Consider the following 11,098-nt stretch of genomic DNA (forward strand, 5'->3'; position numbering starts at 1 on the left):
GGAGAGCAACCTCACTTTGCCCGAGGTCAAACCATTTTGGGAGCACTAAAGGATTTCAGATTCTGAGCCTGAGCTGTCCTTGAGATCCTGAAAGAACACAATACTCAGTAGCCCAAGAAAGCAGCCCAGGCTTTTCCTCCATAAGTGTATAGAGCCCAACTCTGACATCAAGTCCAGAGTCAGAAAGTACCCTGGAAGAATGAGCAAACAAAAAGAAGAGCCCCACCATAAGGAGATACTGTGACAGTGATGCTTGAGAGACAAACCCAAAAGAAAAGGACTACAAAATAGCTATAAGCTATATACTTTATATAAGCTATGTAGTTATAAGCGAAGCCTCAGGGGGAAAAAACCAGCTTGGGCACAAATTCAGCTGGAATTCCTGGGAGAGATGAAGCAAGAGTTTAAAAAGTTTAAAAGTGTTTTTGTCAGTCCAGTGAGAATTGACAAAAAAATTGGAAAAGAAATGAGAACTATTAAGGAAAAATTGAAAAGGGAATAATTTGATGCAAGAGAGGTATAAAACCTTGCCCATGCAACAAACTCCCTTAAAATCTGAATGTACCAAAAAGAAACCAATAACTCCATGAGACAATAAGATATTTTAAAACAAAAATCAAAAGACTGGGGAAAAAAAACAAGATGTAAAATATAGTGAAAAACAACCCACATGGAAAAAAAAATGGAGGAGAAAAAATGTTGAGAATCATTGCACTATCTTAATCCCAGGACCAAAAAAGGAGCCTAGATACCTTTTTTCAAGAAATCTTAAAATAGAGGGCCAAGTAGAAATAGAATCTACCATTGATAGAAACTCCAAAATTAAAACTCCCAGGAATGTCATATAGCCAAAATTCAGAGCATACAAGTCAAGGGCAAAATACTACCAGCAGCTAGAAAGAATTCAAGAACTGAGGAGCCACAATCAGGATTACACAATTTAGCAGCCACCACTGTAAAGGATCAAAAAGCTTGGAATACAGTATTCCAGAAGGCAAAGGATGTAGGCTTACAGCCAAGAATAACTTAATCAACAAAACTGAGTATAATGCTATGGGTTGGGGGAGAGAGAGAAAGAGAATTGACCTTTAGTGAAATAGAGGACTTCAGATCATTCCTGATGAAACGATCAGAGTTATATAGGTACTTTGAGATTAAAACACAGGAGTTAAGAGAAACATAAAAAGGTAAACATGAATGAATAATGAACAGGGGGATAAACTTCTTATATTCTAATATGGGGAGTTGATAACATGTACACCTCTTTGAACCCTATCATCATCATGGGCCATGGAGGGAGTATACTTAGACAAGGCCTGGGAATGATTGTTATGTCTTAAGAAAACAACAGAAGAAAAGGAATATACTGTGGTAGTTGGGGGAGGAAGGTTGGGGCATATTATTTCACCTCAGGGTTCGGAAGCAGACATCTACGAACAAGAAGGAGGAACTGGAGAGGATTGGCTAACATTTGAACTCCATGCTCATCTGAAATGGTCAGAAAAGGAAGAATACATGCACATATACACACAGAGAATTGGCTATAGAAATATACTTCATTCAGCAGGGAAATAGTAAAGGGAAGGGAAGAATCAGAGGGCGGGTAGATTAAGAGAGATTAATCCTAAACAAAACAAACTCTTAAAGATGGACAAAAAATTTATAGGTGACAAAGAATGGGAATCTGAGGATGTTTATAAATTGGGAAATGGCTGAACAACTTGTATAAATGTGATGGAATGTTATTGTGCTGTAAGAAATAATGAAGCAGGTGGTTCTAGAGAAACTTGGGAAGACTTATATGAATTGTTCCAGAGTGAAGTTAACAGAAACAGGAGAACAATTTTTACAATTTGAACATTGTACAAAGACAACTTTGAAGGAATCAAGGATTCTGATCAGTATAAGGACCAAATATTATTACAAAGGACTAACGATGACTCATATTACCACTCTTCCTGATAAGAGGAGGTGAAGGACTCAGTGCAAAAGGAGACATTTTTTGGACATAGCCAAAGCAGAGATTTGTTTTGCTAGACTGTATGTGTTTGCAACAGGGGTTTTTGTTTTCTTTAGTCTTTAACTGGGGAGAGGGTTAAAAAAAAATTTTTAAGTGAGATTTTCCCAATCTTTAGTACTACAGTCTTTGTATCAACTTGCTTGCGATGAGTATTTTTTCTTTATGACAACAGTTGATAGTTTTTTGTTTTCTGGTTTTGTTTACTGTTCTTCCAACTTCAAAAAGGCCATACTATTCTTTAGCATGTTTTTTATTCTTAGTCTCATTTTCCCTTGTGCTTTGGTAAAATTCATTCCATTTCATTGTGGGCTTAGATAATCCTTGAAAAGTATGAATTCCTACACCAACAGTCACAGCCATATCTCTAACAGTCATTGAAAGTGTTCTCTTAAGGGGTGGCTAGGTGGCACAGTGAATAGAGCACCAGCCCTGGAGTCAGGAGGACCTGAGTTCAAATCCGGCCTCAGACACTTAACACAAAAACTAGCCTTGTGACCTTGTGCAAGCCACTTAACCCCAATTACCCTCCAAAAAAAAAAAAAAAGCAAAAAAATAATAATAATAAAATAAAAGACAAAGATTACCTTTGGGGCAGCTAGGTGGCACAGTGAATAGAGCACTGGCCCTGGAGTCAGGAGGATCCTGAGTTCAAATGAGGCTTCAGACACTTAACACTTACTAGTGGGACCTTGGGCAAGTCACTTAACCCCAATTGCCCTCCAGAAAGCAAAAAAAAAAAAAAGTGTTCTCTTTAAAAGCTACATTTACTTGTTTCCTTAGAGTAATATCTAGCCTTAAAAACCGTCACAGCCAAAAGCATTCAACATATAAAGAACCAACCAAAGGTGAAAAAAACATTTGAATCTGGTTTTATCTTGTTAAAGTCTGACATTTGAACTCAACCTAGCTATAGATTCACACATCATCCTATTTACACCCAAATTTCTAAAAAGGGCCTATAAGCACAATTATTGCCATCACAAAATAAAATCATCAGGATGTTTGCTTGTCCCAAGTAATTCACACACCGCTACAATTACCACATACAAAAGAGTAAAAAGGAACACATAATTTTTACTTCTCCAATTCTTCCCCTATCTGCTCTCCCTGGTCTAGTCCAGTCACATATAATTCTCATTCTATGGCAGCTGTATCCAGTTTGAAAAGAATAATTTTTATTCTCTTAATTTTAAATCTATCATATAATAGCAAGATTGAACATTTCTGGGTTTCATAATTAAGGTTGACCTTTTGGGATTACTAATTTATCAATTTATAAGTTAAGATGATAATTTGTTGAATCTTTTCTAACATTCTTTCTCTCATAAATAGATTATACTCCAGGATTTAGATAAAAAAGAAAATGGGCTCCATGATATATTAGCTGTTCTCACCATGAAAAGGTACAAAAAATAAAATATACTTACTGATTTAGAAAAAAAAGTAGGATTTAAATTTTAAGAATTTCTGTATTTCATGAGTCAATTTGTTGGTTTACTTTGTGAAAACTAGGCAAAGTCTATTCAATATTGAAAATCTGTTATTGTTGAGTAGCAGTCATTGATACCTATAAAGAGTTTATAAGCAAACTATTCATTATGCCTTGAGCATTATTTTGTTGCATAAATTGTGTTTCTTTCTAGTAAATTACAATATATCCTAATTTTTAAAAACCAAACTTTAACATTTAGTTGTACTTTTACCTAAAAAAGTGGTCTTTGCTGTTTTCAGATACACCATTTAAGCAATATCCACTGTTATTTCCTTGGAAATTATGTGGTAAAATTTCCACTGCCTGCTTGTTCAAAAATAGGGTCAGTTCTTTACTGTGACTGTAGTGTCTTCAGGCCCATTTTTACTACATCTTGGTCCATGTGATATAAAAATATTAAATTTTGTTATCACAGGCTCTCATGTAGAGAGTCATTTACCAAAATATACCTGATAACAGTAGCAAGCAGCTGTATTTTCTTGTCTTGGTAAGGCTGGTGTCATAATGAACTAAGTATTTGGGAGTTTTAAAGATCTGTTCATAACAAGAAGAATGTACAGTGGGGCAGCCAGGTAGCACAGCGAGTAAGAGCACCGGCTCCAGTGTTGAGAAGACCTGGAGATCGAATCCCGGGCTCAGACACTTAGCACCCACCCAGAAACACCTGGCCGTGTAACCTTGAGCAAGTTACTTAACCCCAATTGCTTAGGGGCGGCCAGGTGGCTTAGCGAGTAACAGCACCGGCTCTAGTGTCAGGATGACCTGGATCAAATCCGGGCTCAGATACTCAGCACTACACCCAGAAATAACTGGCCAAGTAACCTTGAGCAAGTTACTTAACCCCGATTGCTTTAAAAAAAAAAAAAAGAAGAATGTACAATCAAATTTATTATAAGTAAATCTTTTATGATCTGTCATCTAATGCAAAGGACCCTTTTTTTCATGAGCAAGCTATACTACTAAGAATCATTGGAATATATAGCCGAGGAACTCTCTAGTTACATTGTGCTCAGTGATTAGACTGAAAGATAATTCTGACCCATTTTAATTCCACACATTTTACACTTAAATTTGATATAACAAGTGGCTGTTTTAGCCAAATAATTTAGAAAGAGATTGCTTTAAAGGGGAAAAAAACAAAGCTTCACAAGTGTGGCACATTAGACGGTCTTTTCAAAACCTTGAAAATGAAATGAATTTATTCCAAATGTAAAGTCTGCTTCCTGAAAACTAATGTTGCTATAGCTTTTTTCCAGAAAGCATTGTCCCCTCAAGAACTTTAAGAATTTCCATGACTTTTTATAACAAGCCCATGTATTTTTCTTTGTAGGGATGGATCTTTACATGTGACATGCACAGATCAGGATACTGGAAAATGTGAAGCAATTACTGTTGAAGTGGCATCATAGTGGTACTTTTGAGAAAGCATTTTTTTTCATTACTGGAATATCTTATGTGATTTTGTTTTTGTTTGTTCAGAACTAATGTTTATATTAAAACATTTTTAATGAACCACATGATCTGTTTTTATTCAACTAAATTAGAAGGTATTTTTAAATTTTTTAAAATGTTTAGTGAATTAGAAAAATATAATTGTTATATAACTGTTTAAAGTGAAATTATTATGAGTGGTAAGAAATTAGTATTTAATCTTTCCCCCTTTAAGTCTGTCTTGAGAAACATTTGTCTCATAAGGGTTGTTAAACTGTGTTCCACCAATCAGGGAGAATTCAGTGGCTGATGAGAGGTTCATTGGACAATTAATAAGGATTTATTATTTGTCCAAACTTATAGTAGAACTAACTCATTGTTTTCATGGAGGGCCAGGAGACAGATAATCTAAACATTAAGTCTTATCTCCTTTTCACCATCAGTTAGCAAAGTTAAAGGGAAAGACACAAGGAAATCTAAGCTTTATTAACTGATACCACCAACACTTCCTACTATTTAGTTTTTCAACCAACACTATACGTTTACTCTATATTATTGGATTTTATATAAATATCTAAAACATCTTTTTTATGTTTCCAAAAATGAAGTCCCTTCCAGCTCTAAACTTATGTTGTGAACCATGTGTAATGGCCAAATGTAAAAGAACTTCAGTAACTTATTTATGGACAGTCTGCAGCATTAGCAACACAATAATTCGCATCTGAAACTATTTAATACGATTTATTCTTATGTAGTACCTTTAAAATTCTTTAAGTAAAAGTCTCAGTTCTTTATTTCCATGTTCTTTGGCTAAGACATTAAGTACCTTTCTATTATCAGAAATGTTATCAAAATTATGAAGAATAGAAAACATTACTTTTATAAGTCAAAAAGCACATTTGAGAAATAAAATACTCCTCAACTAACACCGTTCAACTCCATATATGTGAGCATTTATATAGTGATTCTGGGGATTTTTTTGAAAGGTAAAGTTTTTTTTTTTAATTTTTAAATAGAGCACTGGAAATTCTACATTACTTTCCTTGCAAATATACAGAAACAATTTAGAAGTGAATGCAAGTCATTTATCTTTTCAGTACACAGACTAGTCAGCAATATCATCTTTTGAGTGCTAGAGAAGGATGGATGGTGGCCAGTAGCCACATGTTGGCAGATAATGTTATGCTAATTGTATCAAGCCTTGAAATGCTACCATTTTTCCTCAGTGAAGTTCCTAGTTACTCAGGCATCAGTCCAACAAATCTAGAAAACACATAGATGAATACCTGTTGCTCAGCCTGTGACATGCAGCTGGACATGCAGTTCATAGACCATCGGTACCCACATAAACACTGCAGATGAACCACTGGCTAGACCCAGAAGTGAATAGAAGGAAGATAGTAGACTGACTTGCTTATGGGTTTTTAAGTAGAATTTTGATGCTCCCAAATTGCTCCCTGACATATAACCCAAATTTATAAAAGGACCCTTCTTCTAATGATGCTATATGACTGAATCATAGCACACGATCAAATTTCAGGTGACTCAGAGGTCAATGAATGTAAAATAGGTAGGCTGCAACATATTACCAGTGATGATCTGTGTAGAAAAAGTGGCATAAGATTTATCATGCAGGAGGTATATTAATAGGAAAAAGAGGTGGGCAGTCATGCTTCAAGAACAAAGGTTACCAAGCACAGTCTTCAGCCTTTTGAAGTAGAGCAGATGCATCCCTGTTTTGCATATTAGGAACTGAGGGCACAGCAACTAGATGATTTGTCCCAGTATCTCTAGCTAAAAGTGCTGGAGCTAGAACTTGGAACTCAGGTCTTTTGACTCCAAGACCATGGTTCATACTGTTATGATACATCACCTAGGAAAGCTAAAATACAGAAATGAAGCTATTTATTGGTGTTTTAAAGATTTAGTGTCAGTTCCTGGATTAAACTCATCACCCCAGTAGCCCTGTTTTGCTTCTTGGCCATTTGAATTATATCATCTTTCTCATCTTATGTTTGTTCATTGTAGATTCACTTAAATATTTTGGGTGAAAAAGTAATAAAATACTATGTGCTTATTTTAGAAAAATACTTGGTATGCAACAATCTTAATTTATGGAACAGATTTTTAAAATTCTTTATCTTGTCAAAGGATACTTCATTTAACAAAATATTTGGCACTCCTCTGGTGTTCACTGAAAATTTATTCACTTTATATAGGTTTGATAAGTAAAGTATAATTTTAACTTTGTTCCTTTGCTCATCTCTCTAGTGTTAATTTTTTAGGAGACCTTTGTGGCTTCAGAATCAACAGCCATTTATTAAACACCTTTTATGTCCTGGACACTGTAAAGCACTGAGAATACAGATCTAATGACCTTTTCTTAATCCTGATTATCCTTAATCTTGGTAGTAACTGACACTGAAAAACACCATCTCTTCTGGTTATTCTCCATTCTAGGTTTTCATGATACTGTTCTCCTTATTTCCCTCCTATCTGTCCAACTGCCCTTCTCAATTTTCTTAACTGATTCTGCATCATGTCAGGCCCCCTAACTCTGGGTGTTCCCCAAGGCTCTCATCCTGGGTCTACCATCTCTCTTGGTGATCTTACACCAGGGGTGGGGAACCTTCAACGTGTGGCCCTCTGGGTCCTCAAGTGTGAACCTTTGAATGAATCCAAACCTCACAGAATAAATTCCCTTAAAAAAAAAAAAAAGGGATTTGTTCCATAAAACTTGGACTCAGTCAAAAGGCTGTACCCAAGGACCTAGAAGGCCATATGTGGCCTCAAGGGCCGCAGGTTCCCCACTCGTTATATGCTCATGTGTTCAATCATCACTTCTCACCTCTAGATCTATATAATCAGCCCAAGTCTCTCTCCTGAGCTACTCATGGATCTCCAGCTACCTCTCAGACAACTGTACTAATGTCCTATAGGCATCTCAAATACAGCATGCCCCCAAACCACACCCTCTCCTCTTCTGAACTTTCCTATCACTAGCAAGGGCACCAGCATCCTCCCAATTACTCAGACCCACAACGTCAGTGTAATCCCTTGACTCCTTTCTCCCATTCCCCTCACATATTCAGCCTGTTGCCAAGACTTGTCATTTTACTTCACATACCATCTCTCATGTGTCCCTTTCTTTCTACTCATACAGCCACAACTCAAGTTCAGGCTCTTAGGTCTTGCCTGGACCTCTCCCTATTCCAATTTATCCTCCATTCATCTGCCAAAGTGACTTTTATATAGTATAGATCTACCCATGTGTCCCCCCAGCCTTCCTTCTCTCCCCCCTCGTCCCCCAATGAACTCCAGTAGCTTCCTTTTACCTCCAGGATCAAATATAAAGTCTTCTGTTTAGCACTTAAAACCCTTCATAACAAGGTCCCTTTCTACCTTTCCAGCCTTTTTATACCTTACTTTCTCCCCAAACTCTACAGTCCAGCTATACTGGCTTTCTTATATCTCCTCAAACATGACAATCTGCAATCTCTGTACCTTTGCGCTGGCTGTCCCCCAAATCTGGAATCATCTGCCCCCATTTTGGACTCTGCTTCTTGATTACCTTCCTTCCTCCCAGACCCAGCTCAAATTCTACCTTTTGAAAGCCTTTCCCCATTTCCATAGCTGCTATTGCCCTCCCCTTTGAGATTAACTTCATCTATAATACTCTATATATCTTGCATCCTCCTAATAATTTACATATTTATCTTCCATTAGAAAATAAGTACCTCAAGAGCAGGGAGAGTTTGGTTTTTGCTTCCTTTGTATTCCCCAGAACTTTGCTGAGTGTCTGAACATAACAAGTGCTTAATGTTTATTGTCTGACTAAGCCAAAAGTGAAATACACCCTGCCCTAAAAGAATTTATATTCCAAAATATACATTTGTTTATACAGAATATGATACAAATACAAAATGCATAGTAGTTTCAGGAGAAAAGACTAGGACAGGGAAAGGTCTCCTACAGAAGGTAATGCTTAAGCTGAATTAAGAAAGAAATCTGAGGTGCCAAGAAGTGAGGAGAGCCAGCCTTCCAGGCTTGGGGGAAGAGTCCATGCAAAAGCACAAGAAAGGGGAGATATAGTGTCCTATAGGATGAAAAAAAGTGTAAAAAGGCAAGTATGACTATGTTGAGACAAAGCTAAGAGGCAGCTAGACGGTACTGTGGATTGTCCAGCAGTCCCGGGGTCTGGAAGCCCTGAATTAAAATATGGCCTCAAGTACATACTACATACTATGTAATGAAATATGTGAAGAGGATTAATGTATAAAGGGACTTGTAGATAGGAAGGGGTCACGATGTGAAAGCTCTAAATGTCAAAAAGCAGGATTTATGTTTGATCCTCGAGGTAACAAAGCCACTGGAGTTTCCTGAGTAGTTAGGAGACATAAGACCCAGACTTAAGGAAAGTTATTTTGATAGCTGAGGGAGGAAAGCAAGGAGATCCGGGAGGCCACTACAATAATCTAGTCAAGAGTTGACAAGAGTCTGAACTAGGGTGATGGCTGTGTGAGGAGACTGAAGAGGACAGATGTAGAAATAGAATCAAGACTTAGCAATTGTACATGTGGGGTGAGAGAGTACATTGAGGATACACGTAGGTTTTTAAACTGGGTGTCTGGAAGGATGGTGGTCTTTCTGACAGAAGTGAGGAAGTTCAGCAGTGATAAGTTTTTGAGGAAAGATCTCCAAAGTTTTCTTTGGGGCATGTTTGAGGTGTGTATTGGAAATGCACTTTGAAATGTCTAGGGGTGGCTAGGTGGTAGAGTGAGTAGCCCCAGCCCTGGAGTCAGGAGGACCTGGGTTTGGACCCGGCCTCAGACACTTCACACACACACACACACACACACACACACACACACACACAACTAGCCGTGTGACCTTGAGCAGTCACTTAACCCCAATTGCCCTACCCTTCCCCCATCCAAAAAGCAAAACCAAAAAAAAAAAAAAAAAAAGGAAATGTCTAGTAGGCAATATAATGAAGGACTGGAGCTCAAGGGTGTCTTCTGCATTAGAGATGATAGAGCCATGGGCACCTGGGAGGTAACTGAGAGAACACAGAGAGAAAAGAGATAAAGCTAAGAGGCAGCTAGACGGTACTGTGGATTGTCTAGCAGTCCCGGGGTCTGGAAGCCCTGAATTAAAATATGCCCTCAAGTACATACTAGCTATGTGACCCTAAGGCCAGTCACTTAACTTCTGTTTGCCTCGATTTCCTCAATAATAATAGCACCTACTTTCCAGGGTGATTGTGAGGATCTGATGTTCTTAGTTTGGAGCCTTGCACAAAGCAGATACTATATAAATGATAACTGTTATTAGCTTTGTGAGCATGCCCTGAGCTGGTTGTTCATGAATGGTGAACTAGCCAAGGCGACAGGCAGGCTCAGATAGGTCTGCAAAGAGGGGCATCTGGGAGCTCCCCACACAGAGCACTTCCTCCAGCGTGGACCACACGCCAGATCCCCTGCGTGTCCGTTGCACGTTTGGGGCACGCGCACGCTTCACCCACTGATACTGACTATCCTAGACAGGGTCACTCACTGAACAAGGTTATCTGGACTGCTTTTGTCTTCCGAGTAATATTGTACCAGTTTGATGCGTTCATAACAGACACCTGGAGAAGTTTTCTGTGGCTAATTCAGGAGTCTGGGTAATTGCGGCAGAAACACATTAATTTAATTTCCTGCCATTTCAGTTAGGAAAGCAGTGATGGAATTGGTCACAAGTTGGATGACAGGTGATTTTACGTTTCTTAGTCCTGTCAAAGGGAAACCATGCCTAAGTCAAAGAAACCGTAAAAACAACAAAACCTTAAAACTGGAAAGTAAAAACCTGGGCCTAACTTGAGGACTGTTCCTCAGTGCCAGATAGACGTCACCTTAGACCTGATGAAATCAGTCAGAGACTTTTGCAAAAAGTTTTATAAAGTGTTTCGCGCCTGGCTCACAGTAGGCGTTTAATAAAGGCGCCTCCCCAGCAGCCCTCCAGACTCAGCTCGCACGCACTTCTCGGGGCCCGTGGGTCCCCGCCTCCCTCGCTCCGGGCCTGGCGTGCGCTCCCTGCTCTCCGCAGACTCCGGGGTCTGATCCGGCCTCGCGGCGGGGGTGCAGGGGGGGGGGGCCCGTATACAACTCCTCCAA

The 11,098-nt window shown here is 38.5% G+C and overlaps 1 protein-coding gene across 2 annotated transcripts in view; it reads left to right on the plus strand.

Moving 5' to 3' along the window:
• Window positions 1–5,024, plus strand: part of LOC138176004 (heat shock 70 kDa protein 14) — a 33,026-nt gene extending 28,002 nt beyond the window's left edge. For both annotated transcript variants that reach the window (XM_069106695.1, XM_069106696.1), the window contains exons 13-14: window positions 3,353–3,423; window positions 4,843–5,024. In XM_069106695.1, the coding sequence (XP_068962796.1) occupies window positions 3,353–3,423; window positions 4,843–4,921 (150 nt within the window). In that variant the 3' untranslated portion in view covers window positions 4,922–5,024. The remainder of the gene's footprint in view (window positions 1–3,352; window positions 3,424–4,842) is intronic.
• The last annotated feature ends 6,074 nt before the right edge of the window (window positions 5,025–11,098 follow it).

Source organism: Petaurus breviceps, unplaced genomic scaffold, assembly GCF_028583685.1.
Source record: "Petaurus breviceps papuanus isolate PSGF00001 unplaced genomic scaffold, PetGlider_PUasm1.0 80, whole genome shotgun sequence".
Taxonomy (NCBI): Eukaryota; Metazoa; Chordata; class Mammalia; order Diprotodontia; family Petauridae; genus Petaurus; species Petaurus breviceps.